Genomic DNA, 24,294 nt, shown 5'->3' on the forward strand with positions numbered 1-24,294 from the left:
CCCTTTCGATCTTTAATTATTTAGATATATATATGTATATGTATATAATATAGTCTTTATAAACCAAGTATTACAGTGAGTATTTTAATGAAATTGGTGTAAAGGAACTTCTGTAAGCGGCTGCACTTCCAGAGGCCTCCTCAGTGACGTCAGAGTAACGGAACACGTGACGACGCCGCTGCGAGGAGGCGGAGCCTCCGAGTCAGTTAGTCTGCTTCGGCTGAGGAAGGGAAATAAAAAGTTAGATGCGTTGGCGTAGTCTTACCAATCTCCTTTCTCGCCACTTTTAAACATTTTATTTTAGTTAAAGTTGTAAAAATCCAGACGATATGGGGAATCGAGTGAGTCGAGAGGACTACGAGTGGGTGTACACGGACCAGCCGCACGCAGACCGGAGGAAAGAGATCCTGGGTGAGTTCAGTTAGCTGCCCGTTAGCAAATTCATCCCGATGTAGAAACAAATAAGAAGCTGACTCCTTCACAGAGTTGTTTGCAAACGTAACTTTACCTACACCGTTCAATGACGCCGAGCTGGAGCCTGCAGTCATTCAGCCACAAAATGTCTTCCTTTAGCTGCTTGATGAAGCTAACGGTCCTACTTCCGCCGGGGTTTTAGCTTCGGTTTGGTTTAATGAAGAAAGTAGTTATTTACATGGTGGTAACGCTGTCACCAAGTTTCTGATGTATGCTTATAAATACGATCAAATTTCCAACTCCTGTAAAGTAGAAGCGCTGCTCATTTTATTGTACGTGCGTCCTGATTCATAGAAGCGCCACTCCCTGAAGTAACATTTTCCTCCTGTTTCCAAGAGACGACTGAGCAGAGCACCGTGAATGTTGTTGACACGAGCTTTGCAGACAAACGTGACACGCTGGAATCAGTAATATGCAAGGCATTTAGTCTGTACAAAGAAGGAGAATAAATAATATATGAAGGCATGTGACTCGGTGCAGTGTGTGGACACGTTTATTGGGAAATGCAAAACATTTTGCACAGAACTACAGGATTCTGGTGAAACAAGAGGAAACCAAAGTGGAGCGTTGCAGCTCGGACATACTTTACTGTAGAAACATTAAATAAGTCAAAGAAAATCCACTGAACTTGCGTTTTGATACGTTTTCTGGTTTTTACACATCTACAGTTTAATTTTTGTCTTTGTTCAACTTGTGTCTCTCACTACAAGAGTTGCAGGTTTCCCCCATTAATCCTCCCAGTGTGCATCACGTGCACCATCACACTCATCAAGTCACTTTTATTTATATAGCACATGTAAAACAGCAACTGTTATCAAAGTGCTTACCAAAAAAAGATCACAGCATCAAATATTAATAACAACATATTACTGCAATAAAAGCATAAAAACATGAAATACAATGAGAAACAATGAAATACTAAATCAAATCACACTGTGTTAAATGCCAATGAGTACAGATGTGTTTTGAGGAGAGATTTAAAAATAGAGACTGAGGTGGCCTGTCGAATGTTGATGGGCAGATTGTTCCAGAGTTTAGGGCCCATGAGCTTCAGCCTGGTTTTTGGTACGGCCAAAAGCAGCTGGTCTGATTAACTTCCATTGTATCTGGCATTTTTCTCAGTAGGATTATGAGTGAGACAGCACTCTTAATAAGACAAGCGTTTAGTTACGATGGTGACCCTGTCTTGTTCTCTTTGCACTTGATATATGCAGTTTAAACATAACGTCAGCAGCTTGGCTTGTTTCAAAACTAAGTCCCAAATTATTATTGAGCTTTAGAGAAAAAAAGTTGATGTGTTGAAATGTACAGCGGTAGCTGCACTGGCACCCTTTGAAATTTCACAAAGTTTCTTCTTGAACATTATCTATATGCAGCTGATTTAGAGAATATGTTGATTTTCTGTTCACTAACCAGTGTAAGAATGTACACTGAATTTAACCATTTGTTTCTCTTACAGCCAAATACCCTGAAATCAAGTCTTTAATGGGACCTGACCTGAGGCTGAAATGGATCGTGTCCGTGATGGTGGTGATACAGTTTTTAGCTTTCTACCTGGTCAGAGACTTGGACTGGAAATGGGTTTTGTTTTGGGCATATGCGTTTGGCAGCTGCATCAACCACTCGATGACCCTTGCCATTCATGAGATTTCACACAATACTGCCTTTGGAAACAGCAAAGCCACGTGGAACCGCTACTTCGCCATGTTTGCCAATCTGCCTGTCGGCTTACCTTACTCTGCGTCCTTCAAGCGATATCACCTCGACCATCACCGCTACCTGGGAGGGGATGGTATTGATGTAGATGTTCCTACTGAGTTTGAAGGCTGGTTCTTTTACACACGCTTTCGCAAGTTCATCTGGATTATTCTTCAGCCCCTGTTTTATGCTATCCGCCCCCTCTGCATCAACCCCAAACCTATAACTCAGCTGGAGCTGACTAATGTGGCCTTACAAGTTACCTTTGACGTCCTTCTGTATTGGCTGTGGGGGGCGAAACCTGTGGTTTACATGCTGGCTGGCTCCATGCTGGGAATGGGCTTGCACCCCATCTCTGGCCACTTTATTGCTGAACACTACATGTTCCTCAAGGGCCATGAAACCTACTCCTACTATGGCTGCCTCAACCTGCTCACTTTCAATGTGGGCTACCACAATGAGCACCACGACTTCCCCAGCATTCCAGGCCGAAGGCTGCCCATGGTATGTACATTTCTGGTCTGGTTGAGACACAGAGCGAGTTGTACCTCTGCATGTGTGACTGACAAAGAGCAGTTTGTTTCTAGTATCTGGGCTGCGACTGTTTGGGACTAGTTGGCAACTCAAAACTGTAAGAGACTGGGTGGATTTCCTCTTTCAGTCTCACTGAGTTCTGAGTGTTTGTGACCAACGAGGGTTTTTAGATCTGGCTGTGTTTTCTGTCAGAAAAGAACTCCCATCAAGCACACTAGAGCTGCGTCAAAACAAGTGCACATGAGACTGGTTTGTCTATTTTGAGTTGAAATGAGTCACGAGTGTTTTGAACATGTTAACATTTATGTGGCAAGCCTGTGCAACTCGTGCAAGGAAAACGAGAACCCTGGCAAAAGTTTTTAGACTTTTAGGAGAGTCCCTCACATTACCCAGTTCCAGCCAGTTGCCAGCAGTCACAGCCCAGTTAGATACTGGCTTTAACATTTTCTGTGTACATTTTACTAACGTAATTCAGAACCACAGATCTCTTATCTGTTTTTTAATACAGCTCACAGTAACATAAAATGTGAAGGTTGCTTTCACAGCTACAAAGAACAGTTCAACTGTTCAGACCTTTCTGGTTGATCTAAATCAACTTCATGTATACGTTGTCACCAAGTTGACAAATCCGCTCTGAATAAGTGACAACTGGTCTACAAAAAGGTCATGGGTTTGTCTGGGACCACAGACGTCACGAACGGTAAGATGGCTCCGCCTATGCGAAAATGTAACCCAGGCTGAGCTAACCTCCAACAAACAAACCAGATGAAGCTCACAGCGTCACCTGAGGCGTCTCTGCCTTATCACACAACAGTAAGGCAAAGAAGACAGGAAAAATCAAAGATCTTACTCACTTCAAATAGTTCCTGCAGTGGATGTTTTCATGCAGCAGAGCGACACGGGGCAATAATTTACAGTGAAATTCAACATGTGCTAGGAGTGTAAATTTGACATTACACAACCTAACTAAGGCTTTGTGCAAATTCACTTCAGTTTTAACTGATCGCAGCAAACAAAGACTAAACTTGTGCAACTAGACGTTGCAACATGTATCTACAAACACAACAAAGCACAACTTTTTGTAATGCAGTCATTTGAAACCTTTGCTGTGATATAAATCCCATACAGCTCAACTGTTATGGGGAAAATAAAAAGGTATAACAAGCTGTTTACATACGACGCGCACGCCCTTAAACTACGTTTGTTGAAGCATCTTCTGATTTAATTGCAGCCTTCAGTCTACAGGAGTCTTCTTCTCAGCTGACACACCTTGTAGTATTTGCCTACTGTTGTGTAAATCTTCCTCCCCACAGATTTTCTCATCAAATTTACATCTAGATTTCAGCGTTCCAAAACCTTCATCTCCTTCTCAAAGTCATCGTTTCGTTGATCTGAGTGTGTCCTCGTGGCCTTTGTCATTGTGAAAAACAAGTTTCATCTTTCTAGGACACTTGAATGTTTTTAGCCCAAGTTAAACAAGTTTTTGAAACTTTTCGTCATAATTCTCACCAAGACCTCAAAAACAACTCCACACACAGCATGATGCTGCCGCCACCATGTTTCACTGTGGGGAGGGTGTTCTTTTGGTGACCCAGTCTTGGTCCTGCACCAAACACACCTTTTGGAAAGTTCAAAAATGATGCAGAAAAACTGGTCCATGCATTTGTCACGTCTAGACTGGACTATTACAATGGTTTATTATCTGGGTGTCCAAATACTTCTTTAAAACGTCTTCAGTTGATCCAAAATGCTGCTGCCAGAGTCTTAACTGGAGTTAGTGGGAGAGATCATTCTCTCCAGTTTTAGCTTCTCTCCATTGGCTCCCTGACAAATCCAGAATAGAATTCAAAATCTTACTTCTAACCTACAAAGCTCTCAACAACCTAGCTCCATCTTATATTACAGATCTTATTGTTCCATATTTTCCTAACAGAGCACTTCGCTCTCAGATTGCAGGTTTACTTGTGGTTCCTAGAGTTTCCAAAAGCAGAATGGGAGGAAGATCTTTCAGTTATCAGGCTCCTCTCTTGTGGAACCAACTTCCAGTTTCTGTCCATGAGGCTGACACATTATCCAGTTGTAAGACTGGGATTAAGACTTTCCTTTTGATGAATCCTATAGTTAGGGTTGGTTTGGGTTTCCTGAGTTATGCTGCTACAGGCTAGGACAAACTGACCACATTTCCTTAAATGAATTGTTAAAATTGAATAATTTTCATCCGATACTATTTCTATCTTAACGTGATCGACCTGCCATTGTGTATCTGTTCCTCTCAAACCCAGCTGGTCGAAGCAGACGACGCTTGTTCTGAGTCTGGTTCTGCTAAAGGTTTCTTCCTCATGAGTTTTTCCTTCCCACTGTCGCCTTCATGCTTGCTCAAGATGAGAGTTCTGTGATGGAGTTGATCTCAGAGCAGTCTGCTCCTCAGATAAATAATGTTTAGTGCCCTGAGACGACTTCTGTTGTGACTTGGTGTCTCCAATCCCGTGTTATGAACCCAGGGTGCTCGGTAAAATAAAGTCTAAACAGCATCATGACCGTATTTAAAACTTTTTCCTTTGCAGGTGAAGGAAATAGCATCGGAGTATTACGACGACCTGCCTCAGTACACGTCCTGGGTGAGGGTCCTGTACGACTTCATCATGGATGACACGCTAAGCCCGTACTCCCGGATCAAGAGGAAGTTGAAGGGAGACGTCAAACAGGAGTAGCTTCTCTGAGCCTCCCTGAACTAAAGCTGCCCTGCTCACCTTTCTAACGGCAGAATGAATGAGTTTCTGTGAATGTTCAGCTTGTACAAACAGGGTGAGTGTTGTTTGGAGGGGTCTGGGACAGACTGTACGCAGAAAAGAGGACAATTTAAGAATAAATGATGAGTCCAAACAAAGCAACATATGGTGCTGGACTGAGAATTAAAGTATTTGTACAGAGGTTTTGGTTGGATCAAAAAAACAGATTATATTCACTGTTCAGTTTATTCCAGGTATTTTGGAAGTGGGGTTGTGCAGCTGAACACTTTGTCACACTTTGCTTCAGTTTTCTGCACAGTAATCCATAAATATTAAACTGATCCTAAAGTAAAATATGAAAACCAACTTCAATCTGCTCACATCTCTTTAAAACTTCAATTGGTCTTTAGATGATAAAACTTGGGTGTTAACTTTAGACTCGTGTCAGCTCCTTTCTGATCCCTTCACACAACCTCACTTTAAAGATAAAATGATAAAATCTGTGAAGAGGGGCTGAGTACAGAGGAGTTTATTTTAGGGCCTAAATATGCCTTAATGCTTTCAAACACACTGTGCATACACTGTAACACACATCTATTTTTATAGGCTTAAAAACAGATTTAATAAACCGCTTCAGCAACGTTCGTTCAGCCAGGGGTCTGCAAGCTGCGGCCCGGGGGCCACACGCAGCCGTCGACCTGTCTTTGACCAAAAATCATTAAAACATCTTTACAGCCTCCACTGAAACACTCGTTTTAGTTTCTGTCCAAGATGTGAGTCCAATTCTGTGACAACAGTCTAATAAAACAAGGAGCCAGATTATTAATCCAGTTTCCAGCCACACAATCTGATCTTTCTCTGAAATGTGTGGAAACCGTGAACACCTTGAACACATGGAAGACCGTGTGAACCTCAGACCGTGTGCTGAGAGGACGCTGCAGTTTGTACGAGTCATCAGAACACGGCGTTTCACTAAAGTGTGCAGAACCATTCAGAGAACAAAGTACAGCAGCATCACTGATAAAAAGATTCAAATTAATTATATTAAGAGAATGTAAAGTCATATTAAAGTAGTATTTTTCAGGTGTTTTATCATTTCAAAGTTACCACTTTATTTATTATTCATAAATGTACAGGACTCACATGGTTCAGTGTTTAAATTACATTTTGTACCAGTACATGACTTTAGATCTCCAGTTTCATAAAACAAGTTTTGAACATGTGTTTTCACCTAACGAGCTCTTTATTTCAAGCTTTAAGAGCGTGTTGGCTCTGAACAAAGTTTAGTGAGGAGGTTAAAGGTTGCAGACCCGTCTGGAACGAACACGTTGGTCTGTAAATCTCGGAGACGTCTCCAACAAGTGCGCTGGCTTTTATTGTGAAAAGATGTTACACGATAGGAAGTCAAAATGTAGCATAACACCGAGTCATGTTTCTGTTAATGTTTTATTGTCTTCAGCTGCAGGGAAACAGCTTCTGATGCATTCTTTACAGCACAAAGCATCAGGTAGGACCATCATGATCCGTCTGTCACTCCACAGATACTTACACCTGTCTGTGACCAGACTTTGGGTTCTTCACATTGAGTTTTTTTCTCATGCTCAGACCATTTGAACTTGACTTGTAACCTGAATATTAACCTCCTGTGTGTCTGAAATGCCTTTTTTAATTCACAGCAGCTAGAAGAGACTTGAGGCTGAGCTGCTCACCTGAGCACATTTGTCTGTTTAATACTTGTTTTTACCTGTTCCTGTAGTTCCAGGTGGTTTCTGTTTTTTTAACTGAAACCTGCTCCTGACCTGCCCGTCCTCTCATTTCATGCAGTATTGTAAACCTAAAGGCAATAAAACAAATGTAAGAATCATCTTTGTTTCAAAACTCGAGCCATCTTTTGATTCATCGCACAGATCCCGTGTTAAGACGATGCAAGTCGAGCCTTTTGTCGATGCAACGGCATCTACAGAAAAAACATTTAGTTCAGGTTCAGTCAATACATTTAAGATGCAGAGAAATGTCGTTGAACTCGTCCAAAGGTCCCTGGTGTTTTAAAGTCTGGAGAAAAAGCATCAAAACCACAGTACAGAAGCTGAGAGAGGCTTCGAAACAGATTTACATGTTTATTTTTTAGGACAACACCTCAATTATCTCTAGATTAGGAATCAAGACTGATGCTGGCAACTATGGACAACATGTAAATGTTGTGGTAAAACCAAATTAATCACAGCAGGTATTCTTGGCTTCAACACTACATGGTTAATTACCTGTACATGTTACACTAGGAGTCTCTAAAAAATTGGATCCCATCAACAACATTCAGGTAATTAAACTGGGAGGCACTCCGTCCATCAACAAACCACAGAAACACAGTACAATCCACTGGTTTCTGTCCTCACAAAAACAATGACTTATTTTAGAAACTAACTTTAGCACCAAAACGTTCAAATTTTATATTCGACCTTTCCTGTAGGCTCTCATCATATTTTATGTATTTATAGCTCAGATATAATCATTTTATATGTTTTAGTATTTTCATAGTGTCAGCAGTACATAACGTTTAAACTTAGTTGTGATTTATTGTTTTCTGGATGAAGTGCGTCTATAATTAGTATTTATGACTCGTTTACAACCGGATGCTTTGACAAACCAATGATTATTAGACGCATCATGTACGGTGATTTCTACTGAATATTCTAAAATAAATGGAGACGCTCTGACTGGTGCCATCAGACCAGTTGAAAGATGGACGTATTATGGGTCAGTCGAGATTAAAACATTTAAAATAAGTGTCAGGATTTTGGTCAGAGGTTATGGAGTTAAGGACATAATATTACTAACATTCTTTCTCTTAAAACAAACAAAATGTCTCCAAAACACTCTCTTATCCTGGAGATGCCCATGGACCGAATCTGTGAAGGCCAGGAGGGCCATGAGACCACAGCTGGCTTCCAGGACTGAAACCGTGTCCAGCTGATGGGGACAGAAGCAAGCGGCCTTCATGTGTATACATTTAATGCATATTGATGTGAACTGATCCTAGATCTGTATAGAATAAAAAGTAAAATAGAGCCATGTGTGCATGTGGTTTATTTGAGTAAACGTCGAGTTTTTTTCCTCCAACAAAAGGAGTTTGTCGTCAGGCGTATAATGAGCAGTTTGGGTCCGACGCTTGTTCCAGTAGGTTTTAAAGGTGCTTGTTTCGGTTTAACAGCTCAACGTATTTTAAGAACGTAGATGTGTTTCTCTGCTTGCCAGAGGTCCAAAGGACTTTAATGTAAAGTTTGTAGATGTAGTGAGAACAAAGACCTGTGGAGCAGAGCCTGTAGGACGGCAGAGGCAGGGTACAGTTCACAGCAGAAACTCCAGCTGCATCAGTGCAGATGTTAAAGGTGTCGGAGCAGAACACGGCTGTGCGCTCAACCCTGTGGAGCTGGAACACTTGAAGGGGACGGGGTGAAAACAAATGAGGAGAACGGCGGAAAGGATGTCCCTGAACACCACAGAATAAAGACGTGTTAGAAGAAGTGTGTCGTCTTTCCTCCCAGAGGAAGACCTGCTCGCCTCCTTTCTGGACCTGCCATTCTGAGTCCGTCTCTCCTTCCTGTCCTCTCAAACCAGCTGGTCGAAGCAGATGACCACTCGTCCTGAGCCTGGTTCTGCTGGAGGTTTCTTCCTGCTACGAGGGAGTTCTTCCTTTCCACTGTTGCCTTTGTGCTTGCTCAGGATGGGAGACCGTGATGAAGTGAAGACAAAGCAGTGCTGGCTTCCTTCGATAATGTTGCTAATCACATTTTGATGTGTGAATGTTTCTGTTCGGTCCTGAGATGACTTCTGTGGTGATTTGGTGCCATATAAGCAAACTGAACTGAATAAAAGTTGGAGTCGTACATTAAGGAAAAAACATGTTTTATGATTCGTCCACAGTGAGATCCATGAACAAAACGATTCTGGTGCCGTCTGTGGTTTGGTTTGGTGGTCATCTGCTGAGGGACTCTCGGAGCAGCTCGTACATCACCTGGTCCTGTACAGGAAACACAGTCAGCTCAATAAGCATTCCTCATAAAACTGGATCTTAACAAGACCGCCAAGAAGGGCACGTTTCTAGCCAACTAAAACACTCCAAGCACACGTTATGAGCATTTAAAGGAATATTCCAGCCATTTTAAAGTCAAGGTCCTGAGGAAAAGTTACAAACGTTAATATCTTCCCTGTTGTAGATAGTTTTAAAAGTTCTGGGATGACAACGGTTGGCTTTGGGTCTGCTCTGCCCGACTGACCTAAAGGCATACTATCCAAGCTGACCCAGTTACAAAGTGGATTGCTGCTGCCTTGAAACTAATGCCAGTCTGCAAAATTTCATAGCGGTTCATTCAAACAAAACTATTCAAAATTGCCATCAGTTTCACGTTGCACAAATATCTGAGCAGAAGTTTTCTAAAATTGTTTTATGAAAATGCTGCATCTATCAACTGACACTATTTCACACAGAATTATCTTCAAATGTTTGGTTAATGTTAAACGGATGGTGATGTAAACATTTTTGTAAATAGTGTTTAATAGTGAACTATTATGGCATTTTCAGGTCGAGGGTGAGGTTCTGCCTCAAGTGGAGGAGTTCAAGTATCTCGGGGTTTTGTTCACGAGTGAGGGAAGAATGAAGCGAGAGACTGACAGATGGATTGGTGCAACATCTGCAGTATTGTGGACTCTGTACCGGTCTGTTGTGGTGAAGAAAGAGGTGAGCTGTAAGACAAAGCTCTCTGTTTACTGGTCAGTCTATGTTCCTACCCTCATCTATGGTCATGAACTCTGGGTAGTGACTGAAAGAATGAGATTGTGGATACAGGAGGTTGAAATGAGTTTCCTCTGCAGGGTAGCTGGACTCTCCTTTAGAGATAGGAAGAGAAGTTCAGTTGTCAGGAGAGACTCAGAGTAGAACCACTGCTCCTCCACATTGAGAGGAGCCAGTTGAAGTGGTTCGGGCATCATCTGGTAAAGATGCTCCCTTGGTGCCTCCCTAGGGAAGTGCTTTGGGCATGTCCAACTGGGAGAAGACCCAGGACAAGCTGGAAAGACTACGTCTCTCTGTTGGTCTGGGAACTCCTTGGTGTCCTCCCAGAAGATCTGGAAGAGGTGCTGTGGAAAGAGATGTCTGGGCCTCCCTGCTCAAGATGCTGCCCCTGAGACCTGACTTTGGAATAAGCAGAAGATGATGAATGGATAGATGGATGGATAGATGGACAGAAGGATGGATATTATGGCATTTTGAAAGATGGAGATGTTTTAAGACTAATAAAATCCACTTTGGTGCTACCCAACATTTTTCAGTCAGGTCATCTGGACAGTTTCTTTTTTTGTGCTGAAATGTTTCACCTTCCATCCAGAAGGCTTCATCAGTTAAGGAAACACACAACAAAACTGATTCTTCTCCCAAACAGCTTACTCCAAAGTGGAACAAACCCGAGCCAAAGACACCATCTTAGCACCAACATAACTGGTTTGTTCCACTTTGGACTAAGCTGTTTTGGGGGAAAAATCAGTTTTGTGTTGTGTGTTTCCTTGACTGATGAAGCCTTCTGGATGGAAGGTGAAACATTTCAGCACAAAAAAAGAAACTGTCCAGATGACCTGACTGAAAATTGTTGGACTGTATACCTGGATTATTGAGCATGGACTTTGCTAACTTTGGTGCTACGTTCAGACTAGCTGTTAGTTAAACTCTATTTATCCAAACTGAGGTTGTTTAAAACTATCCATAACAGGTTAGATAATTTTTGTTCAAACTTTTTCAGCAGAACCACACTTCAAAACAGCTGGAATATTCTTTAAAAAAATCTCTATTTGGTACATTCTGAGCAGCTTTTTGTTAACCTGGTCAATAAAGAAATGTCCCTAAAACTCAAACAAGCTCCTGATTTTTGCAGATAAGTAAAATGATTACAACCTTTTGGTACTTCACACAACCGCTTCAAAAAGGTTTACTTAATAAAAATCACAACCTTAAATAAAAGCTCAGAAGTTACGTCCTGTCTTTTTAGAGCTGGGCTTTGTTCTCTTAAAACACTAAACCACATGAGAGAAGCTCCAAAAGAGGAAACAAAAAGAAGAACTCTGAAAAGCTGAGAAGCTTTAGCAGCACGTGTGCCCTGGCCTGGTACTGCCTCTGGTTGTGTGAAGACAGTGTGTGGTAGCTGCAGAGACAAGTCAGACCAGCTCTCCTGGAAGCTCTGCAGTAATCTGAGAGCAGGTACATGACAGAAGTGCCTGCTTCATAAACTAACTTCATCCTGGACGCCACAGCAATCATGATCGAGATCAAATGTAAAATTCAATGCCAAATAAGACGTCCTCTTTTTTATTTACCCTCATTTAGTTGTAAAAAACAAACACGCTGCTTCCAAAGTCCCACACACAATCTGAGTGGTGCAACTGAGTAAACACAGCTCATTTTATTACCTTTTTGGACACGGACGGTCGAACTGTCCTGAAGGCGTCTTCAAAGTTCTGCCGGCTCACTCTGATGTCAGCGGTGGAGTCGGAGGAGTACGTGAGACCTGCGAGAAATGGCAAACAAACTGAGCTGAGATCAGAGGCAGCTCAGAGACACCAGTCAGGTCCAGTTTTAGGGTGGACTCTAGGGGGGAGGTTACATTACCGTATTTTTCGGCCAGTTTTCACATAATTTGCATGTCCTGCGATTTATACGCCGAAGCGATGTATTTATGGATTTTTCCCATATTTATAAACAAATTTTTGTCTGAGATATGACCGTTTTCATTCATTCTGACTGAAAATATTGGACACTACCATTTTCAGCTGCTATATGGCACTCGAGTTGTATGGCATGCCGTTGTGTCATGTAATAGGTAAAAGTGGCTATTAATGACACAGCCGGCTTGCCATAGCCTCTCCCCTTGGCCCAGCTCGCCTGGAGCAACCGTCAAATCAGCTTCATTTCGCTGCGCTGCCCTGGCAAAATGCATTGATTTGACCATTGAGGTGCATTTATTAAGTAAAAGTTCAACTGAGACACACCTTTACTATAATTTCAAGCAAACAAATACTTGTTTTTAAGTGTTAATCTTGTTAAATTTGTGTTAAATTCCTCCCGTGCACGCTCCCGTGGCCACCATTTGGCAGCCAATCGATCTTTGGCACAACACCGGCCCACATTTCCAGGTTGTCAGCGGTGATGCATAATAGATGACGTATACGGTGAAGCAACGTATTTATGGATTTTTCTACTTTGTTAGACAAATTTGGACTGGTGCGACTTACAGGGTGGATCAACATGTACGGTGGAAAATACGGTATGTACCAGTACATTTAAAACCTGTCACAGCATCAAAAAATAAGCCAAACAAGCTGAAATAACAAATTAAAGACTAAATATATTTTTGCAAACAGCTTCAGATCTAAAGTCTAAACTTCAGCCACACCGTTCTTATTGGTCAAAGTTGGGTGAGGATTTCTGGTGTAGCTCATAACTGGTTTACTTCCCGTTTTTGTAACAGAAAGTTCTTTTGTTCCTACTGTTAACAGAACAAAAGTGCTTCTGCTGCTCTGGCTTCTATGACACACGGGGGGCCTCAGGGGTGTATTCTCAGTCTTATTATTTTCTTTCTCTACATTTCCTTTGTGTCCAGTGAAACAGCAATTCAGTTTATTTAGTCATTGCTTCTCTTATAGTACAAAAATTTAATCTTCCTTAAACCCTACAGACTACATAAACATCATCACTATTCTACACAACTGTTTGGTGGAGATTTTTAAAAGAAAACTGATGTGTTGATTTTTGCACCAAATCAACTCCTACACACACGAGATGTGTGCAGATTAATCTGAATGTGACTCAAGCTTACATAATGGAGCTTCATGTGCAGTTAAAACGCTTTGAACTCCACACCTTAAAGTTTTGTCAAATTGAGAAAGCTACCCAGATGGGATACAAAACGTCTCCGTCTACAGAATAGAAATCAAGTTGTTTTGTTTTTTATTTTTGGATTCTCCGTCAGAACCAGGCTAAGGATGTGCAGCCATCTGCCTCAACTGGCTACTTGTGTGAGGCCACATCAGTTCAGTAGTCCTACACTTGGGCTCAGGACAGACTGTGTTCAAACCATAAAATGTATGTGGATAAAAGGGATCCAAACAACCTCCAAGGTGATTTTAGTTCAAACATTTTTAATGTAAACTGAGGCAGTTCAGACATGTATTTACAATCCAGTTGCACGCTGAAGGCTAAAGATGGACTTTAGCGACAAGTCTGGCCACCAAACAGTCTATGTTCACAAAGAGTTATACACAGAGGAAGTAAATTGTTACCACAGTTCTGGGACTTCAGGTAGGCCTTCAGGGCGTTCACAGATGCTTCCCTCACTAATGCTGTCAGATCAGCGCCACTGCATCAAAAACAAAACAGAGCACAACAGTGATGGCTGTAAATTCTACTTATACTCTTTATTTATCTAAGTACCAGTCTTTGAGATTTAAATGTTCTTTTTCAAGAGAGACCTGGTTAAATTTGTGCTTACTGTGATAACGTTTTGGCTTACCATAGAAAATATAAATGACATGCATCAAGATGGTCATGGGTGTACTGACTACTTAACGTCTAACGTTTTTGGACATTTAATTTCTATATTCCCTTAGACTGAATACATCTGAGTGACAGCTAGTCATAAATATTCACAAACAGGTGCACAAGAGAAAGAGAACACCATAAATCATAAATCATCAAAAAGCAAAATAAAGGCTAAAATAGATGCATTGTGAGCAAAGCTGCTTGGATAAACATTCGCATGAAGTCAGGTTATTGATTGATAGACAGCAGCTGCTTGTCTATTATGAAATCTTTGTGCAGGTTTTCTTATTGTCTCAGCAGCCATTACTCTGGATACTGGATCCAGACTGTTGATGGTGCATCCCCTGCCCCACTGGGTTTATTAGGCAAATCTTTTTTGCAAACAGGTGGAAATAACAAAAGGAAGTAATTTTATGCTACATAAAGAGGGTGCAAATTAATTGTTGGACACTGGGAAGCATTTAATAGAAATCTGTCATCACCAAAACTGGAAAGAAAACTAAGGGCCTCTTCTCACAGGATTACCACTAGCTGGATCACAGCTAGTTTAGAAAAGGTCCCTCATGTCAAGGCTATGATGGTGTCATGCTTGTTAAAAAAAGTTTTTCTTGCCATTTCCTGCATCCTCACCACAACTCTCTTAAATGGGTCAGCTTGCAGCTACAAGAATCTCATGTGTCTTGGTTGGTTTCCATGACCTTGTCCTGATCGCTGTCGTAGCCTCGGCGTCATGTAGCTATGATGTGTTCGGGCTCCAAGTAATGGATTTCCTGCCACCATGATGATAAATCACCTTAAGACCGCACTACAGAAAATCCGTAAAGTCAGTCAAAGCATCATCACCTCCAAACCAAGCTGAGGCTGTACCACAGCGATGTTAAATCTGCTTTGTTGTATAGTTTGGAGCATTGGAGTGTAAAACAGATTGATACAAGAAAACTGGATTGCATTCACAACAGCCCTCTGAGGAGAATATTTGGCATATTCTGGCCCATGAGCATGACTAATGATGACAGTCTATACCAGAGGACCAAGTGTGACAGTTTGAAGGTGGAGATAAAACAGTTGTCTTAAATGGCTGGGTCATGAGGATGGACAGTCAGCGTATACCTACAGTAGCAATGCGTTGGACCCCAACTGGTAAAAGGAAACAGAGAAGGCTAAAAACAACATAGTCAAGGACAGTGACATCAGAGCTGCAGGAGTTGAATCTTACTTGGGGTGAAGCACAGCATGTGGCCTGTGACAGAAGCCAGTTGAGACAGATGATAGTGATCTTATGTCCCAAAAGGAACAAAAAGGAATAAAAAGAAATAAGACAGAAGATCTGCAGCATCCACAACTTGGCAATTTTTTTTGTTTTAGTGGGGTGATTATTCATTCAGTTTTTAGCCTTCTGAACAAAGAAAGAAAATTAAGACCCTTTTGACACAGAGCCTTGCTACATCGCAACAAAAATCAGCCAGAACTTAATGATTTTGCAAGGCCTTGGTAAGTTCTTCATAATGAATGAATAATTAACACAAGGTCCACAGTGGTTTGAGCAGGTCCAAAGATCCCAAAGTGAAGTCATGGTGGCCTATGATTGTGAAAGCAGAGTATCAAGGTCTTGGAGGAGCATTCATTCAATCTTTATTTACACAGGTTAATCTCACTGAGTCACAAGGACTCATTTACAAGAGAGACCTGTTTTAGACAGATAACATAAAGTACAGACAACAATAAACTACAGTAAAAAAAACATGGGGTCAGCATGACATGCAGCCTGCATAGTGTGGCTTGGTCGTCAAGAATTTAATCTGACCTGGCCACATTAGTGTCATGCCTATGCTACAACTACGATTGTGACAAAGTCAAGTCAAGTCAACTTTATTTATAGAGCACATTTAAAACAGAACCTGTTATCAAAGTGCTTAACAACAACAACAATCAATGGGAGTAAAATTAAAGAGGAAAAAAATACAATACACTAATAATAATAACTGAAGAATTAATAAAAAGTATTTAAAACATAAGATCACAGAACAAAAAACACTAGATCAATTTACACTGTGTGAAATGCCTGCGAGAACAGATGTGTTTTTAGCAGAGATTTGAAGTGAGGAAGGGAGGTGGCCTGCCTGATGTTGGGGGGCAGGTTGTTCCAGAGTTTGGGGCCCATGACTGGAAAAGCCCGATCTCCTCTGAGCTTCAGTCTTGTTTTTGGAACAGCCAAAAGCAGCTGATCAGATGATCTCAGGGCCTGAGAGGGAACGTAAGGTTCCAGAAGCTCAGAGAGGTAAAGGGGTGTGAGGCCATTTAAGCATTTGAAGGTCAACAGAAGAATTTTAAAGACTATCCCCGTACGAACAGGGAGCCAGTGAAGGGAGGACAGAACTGGAGTAATATGTTCAGACCTACGAGTTCCGGTTAAAAGCTGAGCAGCAGCATTCTGGACGAGCTGAAGACGTGAAATGGAGGCCTGGCTGATCCCAGCATAGAGTGCATTGCAATAGTCCAATCGGGTCGTGACAAAGGCGTGGACTAGTTTCTCAAGGTCGGGTCTGGACAATACTGGCTTGAGCTTAGCTACCTGTCTGAGTTGGAAGAAGCTTTTCTGCAGAACATAGTTGGTTTGTCAAACTTGAAGTCAGAGTCTAAAACCATCCCGAGATTTTTACCAGACTGCTTCAGATATGGCTGAAGAGAGTCCAGGTTGACAGGATCAGTGGCGGCAGTTGAGCTAGGGCTAAAGACAATGACTTCAGTCTTCTCATTGTTAAAACTTAAGACATTTGAAGCCATCCAGGCCTTAATGTCGTCCAGACATTTTAACAGAGGGTGAATGGAGCAAACACTTGTTGGTTTCACAGGCAGGTAGATCTGGCAGTCATCAGCATAGCAATGGAATGAAAGACCATGTTTCCTCAGGATGGACCCCAGTGGGAGCAAATAAAGTGAGAACAGAAGGGGTCCAAGAATCGAACCTTGTGGGACCCTGCAAGAAAGAGGTAATGAGGCAGACACATTATTACCAACCTTGACACAAAAATTCCTGCCACTCAGGTATGAGCGGAACCATTGTAATGCAGCACCTGTGATCCCAACCCACTGTTCTAGCCGTGATATAAGGATACTGTGGTCAACATTATCAAAAGCAGCAGTAAGGTCCAGGAGCACGCGTACCACAAATTGACCAGAATCATTTGATATCATAATATTGTTACAAACCCTTACTAAAGCTGTTTCAGTGCTGTGGAGTTGCTTAAAACAGATTGAAAAATCTCAAAAATTCTGTTCTCAATCAAAAACTTTTTTAATTGAATGAAAACTATTTTCTCCAGGATTTTGTACAGGAAGGGAAGTTTTGAGATTGGTCTGAAATTTGAGCAAGTCGAAGGGTCAAGTCCAGGTTTCTTAATTAACGGATGAACTACTGCATGTTTGAAAACATCGGGAACCACACTTGTCACAATACTACTATTTATAATAGTAAGAACAGAGGGTCCAATCGTGGGTAGAACTTGTTTGAAAAACGACGCAGGAATGGGGTCAGTGGGGGAACCAGAGGGTTTCATCTGACCAATGACTTTGTTTAGAAATGGGAGTAAAATGGGTTCAAACTGTTTGAAGACAGCTGAGCAAGGGACAAAGACAGAGGGGTCAGTTGTGGACTGGAGGATGGATGACCTAATCAACTCTACTTTATCAGCAAAGTATCTGGTAAAGTCGTTGCAGATGTCAACAGAGGCCTCCATGCTGGCAGACTGAGGCATGTTTAAAATGGAATTTACTGTATTAAAAAGAACATGGGGACTATGACTGTTTGAAGCAATGATTTGGGAGAAGTATTTCTTCTTTTCAGATTTAACGATGCCATGGAAAAACTCTGATGTGCTTCCAGAGTCATGCCAAGGTGAGGGTATAGATGCAGAAATAAAGCAGGAAAAACCAAAAAGCACAGCAGCATCATGGATGCCTTCACTCTGAAGATGTTTTCCAATTTTGCTGTGATCCAGACACGCCATTTGTTTAGGTGGGTAAAATGGGGGAATTCATCAAGTTTAAAGGAGGCCTAAAAAGAATGTGGACACTTGGATGAAGAAAAGAGCTGAGCTATCAACTGATCACTACCTGGCAGTGAGTTCAATCAGATGGCTAGGTTACCAAGGTAGTTAAAAAGCTCAGCGGCAGCAGGGCTCCAGGGGTGGACGAGATTCGCCCTGATTTCCATAAGTCTCTGAATGTTGTGGGGCTGTCTTGGTTGACACACCTTTGCAACATTGCATGAACATCGGGGGCAGTACCACTGGATTGGCAGACTGGAGTGGTGGTTCTCCTCTTCAAAATGGGAGACTGGAGGGTGTGCTCCAATTTTAGGGGCATCACTCTCCTTAGCCTCCCTGGTAAGGTCTATTCAGGAGTGCTGGAGAAGGGAGTCCAATCAATGATCCAATCTCAGATTCAGGAGGAACAATGCAGGTTCCGTCCTGGCCATGGAATATTGGATCAACTCTTTACCCTCACTAGGGTCCTTGAGGGGGCAAGGGAGTTTGCTCATGATGCCTCTATGTGTTTTGTGAACTTGGAGAAGGCATTTGACCATGTTTCTTGAGGTACACTGTGGGGGAAGCTCTGTGAGTATGAGATTAGAGGTCTGTTGCTACCGGCTATTCTGGCCCTATACAAGCAGTGTGAGAGTTTGGTCCGCATTGCCGGCAGTAAGTAGGACCCCTTTAGGGTGGGAGTTGGATTCCACCAGGGCTGCCTGTTGTCACAGATTATGTTCACAGCTTTTATGGACAGGTTTTTGATGCAGTCAGGGGGCAGAGGGAGTACAGTTCGGTGACCTCAGGATTCTGTCTTTGCTATTTGAGGATGATGTGGTCCTATTCGTGTCATTGTGCCGTGAACTCCAGCTGTCACTGGAGCGATTTGAAGCAGAGTATGAAATGGCTGGGATGACAATCAGCCCATCCAAATCTGAGGTCATGTTCCATGTCAAAAAAGTGTGGTTTGCCCTCTCCGGGTTGGGAGTGAGGTACTGCCTTAAGTGGAGGAGTTCAAATATCTTGGGAGTTTGTTCATAAATGATGGAAGAATGGAGTGGCTCTACACTGTAGTGGAGTGACCAGTACACTCTGTACTAGTCCGCTGTGGTGGAGCCGAGCTGCCAGGAAAAGCTCTCGGTTTACCAGTTGGTCTCTGTTCCTACTCTCACCTACGGTCAAGAACTTTGAGTAGTTAATGAAAAGATGAAATTGTGGATACAAACGGTTGAAATAAAACAAATAAATGAGCTGCTGTTTCTAGCTGAAACTTACGAAAAGCAATCACAGCGTTCATCAAAGGCAACCTGTTCAAGACTGACATCCTGCTCCAGCTGAGGTTTGGTCCCACCCTGTAACATACAAACATACAATCAAAAGCATTCAAACATTAATTTTCTGTCATTCATAAAACCATTCATGGTTGTTGTTGAGAGACGTCAAGATGTGGTAACCTCTGAAACCAATTGAACAAATTGTCATGTGGCAGTTTTTTGATGGGATATTTTCTGACACCCCAAATAAAAATTTGTGACAAATTAAACTTAAAACTTCCTTTTCTAATTTGGTGTGTCACAAACACATGAAGTAATATTTGTTTCAGCTGTGCCAAACTTGAAAATATTGTCTTGTTCAATTTTGTGCCTTACTTCAAACATTGCACAATATGTTAGCTCTCAGCGTATGTACTGTGAATGACTCCCAGCTACTACCACATCAAACTTTAGCTCAATACCTGTATGTTTAACAGTTATAGATCTTCTTCCATTTATATTTGTGTTGGCTAACGCTGACAGATTGTGGCAGCCATTTAGAGTTAAAGTTCAAGTTCAAGTCAACATTATTGTCGTTTCCATCACATGTGGTACATGAGGTGGAACAGAGTCCCAGTCACACCCAAAAGTAGCAAAATATAAAGTATAAAAAGAAACAGTAAATAAGGATCTAAGATATACACTAAACAGACGCCAAACAGTATGCTAAAAGATCTAAGATATACGATAAACACTAATAATGTAAAACAATATGACGTAACAACAGCAGCCTGAACTGTTGGGTTCATAAAAAAATCTCTTCAGTGGTTCATGAGAAATTTTGCAGACATAGTTGACTCCAACAATTATTGCCAAAGTTTAATCCAAAAAGTTTGTACAATGTGTACTGCTCAGAGTACGTGTTGAGAATAATGGTCTGTTACTACCACATCAAATTTTATCTGAGTATCTGTAAAACTGGCTGAGTTGTAATTTTTTGTTGTTGTTATCTAATGTCAGTTGGCTGTGGCAGCCATTTTGAATTTGGCTGACTAAAAGCTAATCAATGAATACTTTCTGAAAGTTTCATTAAAGTCCAACATTTTTCAGTCAGGTCATCTGGACAGTTTCTTTTTTTGTGCTGAAACGTTTCACCTTCGATCCGGAAGGCTTCATCAGTCAAGGAAACACACAACAAAACTGATTCTTCCTCCAACAGCTTACTCTAAAGTGGAACAAACCAGTTCTGCTTGTGATTCCGGATCAAAGGCGAAACATTTCAGCACAAAAAAAGAAACTGTCCAGATGACCTGACTTAAAAATGTTGGATTGTATACCTGGATTATTAAGCATGGACTTTGTTGTTTTCATTAAAGTCCATCTAGTAGTTCATGAGATATTTGTGATCCATGCCGGCACGAGTCACAACAAAGAATTTTCAATAAAGTAGTCCCTCGCTACTTCGCTGTTCAACTTTCGCGGACTCGCTCTTTTGCGGGTTTTTAACGTAAGACTGTACACGACACACGATTGTCAACTTTAATATTACTCAGATGATTGGGATAGTATGGGATAAAAAGTAAAAAAAAAAAAAAAAAAACTTCGGACAGGCACAGCCATTTTGTAGTTTTCTTTCAATAAGCCTATACTATTTAGGGGGAGTGGTGGCGCAGAAGCTAGAGAAGATGGGCCTGTGATTGGAAAGTCGCAGGTTCAACTCGCGGTACCGTCAATGTCAAAATGTGGGTGGAAAAGGTGAAACACCCACACCTGCCTCCACCCTCATTTGCCCCACTTTGGGCCCATGAGCAAGGGTCCTAGATTGGGGCAACTGTGTAACCCCCACCATCTGCTCCCAAACACAGGCCTCTCTTGAAAATGAGTTCTTGTGACTCAATGAGACTACCTGTATAAATAAAGGATAAATGAAAAAAAAAAATACTGTAATGCCAGTCAAAAGAACTACACTACCCAGAAACCAACAGTGCTTTTGGCTACTGCTTTCTGCCGAAATGGAGGAAAAGTTTAGCAACGCAAAGTCAGAAGTAACGACCCATCTATTAAGCACACAGAACTGGGAGGAAAGTCGCAAATAATCCTGAAGCTCAATTATCCACGTCACATCAACCTGGACGGGGCGGTGGGCTTCGTCACTGCAGGGTAGGTCTGTCGAACTGGAACCGAGCCCGACCAGAACTGAGCTGCTGGTCTGCAGAGCTGGTGAATACCCATAAAATTTTACAGTACGGTACAGTACAAATATTAATGTTGTTAAAATTACGTAGGTTTAAGAGTTTAGAAGATTGTTAAGAACATTGCAAGAGTGTGAGAAGGGTTTATAAAGACTTAAAATATAAAACTAAAATAAGTCTAGCGTTCCTACTTCGCCATTTTTCACCTATCGCATGGGTGTCTGGAATGTAACCCCCGTGATAATCGAGGGACTACTGTAATGAGTTAGTATTTTCAAATTCTCCGTCTTAAAAGCTTCAAAATCATACAGTTTGTTGAAATTTGGCAGTTTATCATTTGTCCTTGTACTAAGCTTGTTTTGTTTATGACAGTGAAGGTTTTTATTGTTCTGGAGTGTTTGAGAATAAATCAAGCTTCGCAGTGACACAAAACATTATACAAAGGGATTTCCCTGGCGCTAAGGCAGTCTGCAGACCAAAATAATTATTTGGGTTCTCATCCAGTGGTTAATTAAACTTATTTTCACTAACAGACAGCTAAACACACACACATACAGAGAGAGACATGGGCAAATCCAATTACGCCATTATGACTTGAGTACAGGCAGAATGGTGGCGCAACTGGTAGAGCTGCTGCCTCTCAGCGAGCAGGTCCCTGGTTCAAATCCCAGCCCGGGGGCCTTTTTGGGTGGAGTTTGCATGTTCTCTCCGTGCATGTGTGGGTTTTCTCCGGGTACTTCGGTTTCCTCCCACAGACCAAAAACATGTATGTTAGGCTGATTGGTAACTCTAAATTGTCCCTAGGTGTGAGTGAGAGAGTGAATGGTTGTTTGTCTCGTTTGTCTCCATGTGGCCCTGTGATGGACTGGAGACCCGTCCAGGGTGTACCCCGCCACTCGCACAGTGATTGCTGGACATGGGCACCGGCGACCCCCGTGACCCAAAATGAAATAAGCGGGTAAAGATAATGGATGGATGGATGGACTTCAGTAGAGGGCAATAAGTGTAATGATGAAAAGATGAAAGTATTAAATGAAAATAGAGCTGCTTTAGCTTTCTCACTGTCAAACTGTTAGAAATCTTCGGTGTGATGTGTGCTTGAAAAAAAAAATCAGAAATAAAAGTTCATATTTGGCCATTTTCCCACTATATTAAAAACAGTTAGCGGGCATTATGCAGTTTTCAGAGAGCTTATATCAAGTTGCTGGTGAAGATTCTCAGTCATCCAGGACATGATGAATTCAAAAAGCGTTCAATACAAAAACAACTGGACTTTATTTGTAACAGAAGACGTTTCGCTCCTCTTCTGTTGCAAATAAAGTCCAGTTGTTTTTGTATTGAACGCTTTTTGAACTTATATCAAGTTGAACTCTAGTATCATGACAACCCTTTACAATCACCCACCAACAGCAATATGGAGAATTAGTTCAGAGTCTGACCCATGCACAATTTAGCTCATTTGACACAACAACTAGCCTGTTGTCCATCAGCTGATTCTGCAATGCCGACTTGTTATGTGCAAGAGAACAGAAATGCTGCCTTTGTTAGGTTTAAAGGGGAAAAGCAGTGTTGTAGCATGAATGTCTTTTCTGTTGTTGCTTTAAATTTACAGTAATGTGCTCATTTTGTTAGATGTTGAAAAGCTGACACCAGAAACTCCTGGAAGAATCTCTATAGTGTTTGCTTTCTATTCAGAGATTTGTTTGAAACCAGAAAACTTCTAAGTATATGTTTAAAGGGTGAGAGTGACTCACTGGGGTTACCATCGTTGTGGAAAAAAAGAGACTCTCAAACATCATAAGCTTCATCAGATATTTGGAGAACAGCCAGCAATCACAGAAGATCATTTCAAGTTCACACTTATCAACACTTTCACCTTTTTGAGGCTTTGACCCGTTCTGACGTCCTGAACTGAAAAAGTTAGTTTTGTAGAATCACCCTGGCGCCAGCATTCAACCAGCCCCCCTCTTATTATCAGCAGTGCAGCTGCAAGCAGAGACATGTCAGGGAGCTGGTTGTGGAAGATGGAGACATGTAACTGTATCATATCAATGTAGGGTTTTTCAGCCTCTTTCCCCCGAGGACCTGAGTGCAAGGGTGGTGCTTGTGAGAAGCTGCAGCTGAAGGTCCTTCCCCTGATTGGCTCCAGGACTTGAGGCTTCATTCCTTGCTGGAACATTATCCTACCTACAGGTACTTGTGCCTCCAGCCTTTTAGTGTACTTATATGCTAAAGTACTTACCTTGTGTTTTTGCCTTCGTGTTTCCAGAGTACTGCTGTCCTGAGCCCAATCTTTTGGATCACCTACCTGATGAATTAAGAGCCTCCTATATGCTACTCACCTGCAGCGTGCTCACGTCATCCACCACTCGCCTTTCTACTTACCTGGACCTTCAAGTTTGGATAAACCCCTCAGCCTTCTCCTCCTGCTGCCTTTAACATCACAACTGTAAGAAACCAAGATTCTGCTGGCTGATGTCACCTTCCAGGAACTAATCCATTTCCTCTGTTCCACAGCCTCAGATCCCGCTTGTAAGCACTTTGGTAACAGTTTCTGTTTTAAATGTGCTCTATAAATAAATCTGACTTGACTTGACTTGACTTGTAAATAATTAGCTGATCTCCACTGTAAATAAACCTTTTTCAATTATATTCCGGGTTTGGTTCTGTTTTCCTCCCAGTCCGTACTCCTCCCATTACAACAACCAATCAAACCTTGAGGATAATAAAATCGATCTATTTGCTGTCTCTTTACTGACCAGTCACACCAAGCCTGAATATTACATCAAACATTGTAATATCATT

General features: G+C 41.7%; 2 protein-coding genes across 2 annotated transcripts in view; one reads left to right on the plus strand and one right to left on the minus strand.

Moving 5' to 3' along the window:
• Nucleotides 1–186: 186 nt before the first annotated feature.
• On the plus strand, nucleotides 187–5,806 carry degs1 (delta(4)-desaturase, sphingolipid 1). The gene is made up of 3 exons (XM_037688163.1): nucleotides 187–411; nucleotides 1,934–2,676; nucleotides 5,271–5,806. The coding sequence occupies exons 1-3, from the start codon at nucleotides 330–332 to the stop codon at nucleotides 5,415–5,417; spliced, it is 972 nt and encodes a 323-aa protein (XP_037544091.1). The 5' UTR covers nucleotides 187–329; the 3' UTR covers nucleotides 5,418–5,806.
• Nucleotides 5,807–9,140: 3,334 nt separating this feature from the next.
• nvl (nuclear VCP like) overlaps nucleotides 9,141–24,294 on the minus strand; it is a 49,326-nt gene continuing 34,172 nt past the window's right edge. Inside the window, exons 21-24 of the mRNA XM_037688173.1 lie at nucleotides 19,320–19,396; nucleotides 13,758–13,834; nucleotides 11,889–11,986; nucleotides 9,141–9,453 (exon numbers count right to left, since the gene is read on the minus strand). Coding sequence (XP_037544101.1) covers nucleotides 9,409–9,453; nucleotides 11,889–11,986; nucleotides 13,758–13,834; nucleotides 19,320–19,396 — 297 coding nt within the window. The 3' untranslated portion in view covers nucleotides 9,141–9,408. The remainder of the gene's footprint in view (nucleotides 9,454–11,888; nucleotides 11,987–13,757; nucleotides 13,835–19,319; nucleotides 19,397–24,294) is intronic.

The sequence above is a fragment of the Nematolebias whitei genome, chromosome 1 (assembly GCF_014905685.2).
Source record: "Nematolebias whitei isolate Nwh7 chromosome 1, NemWhi1, whole genome shotgun sequence".
NCBI classification, from domain to species: domain Eukaryota; kingdom Metazoa; phylum Chordata; class Actinopteri; order Cyprinodontiformes; family Rivulidae; genus Nematolebias; species Nematolebias whitei.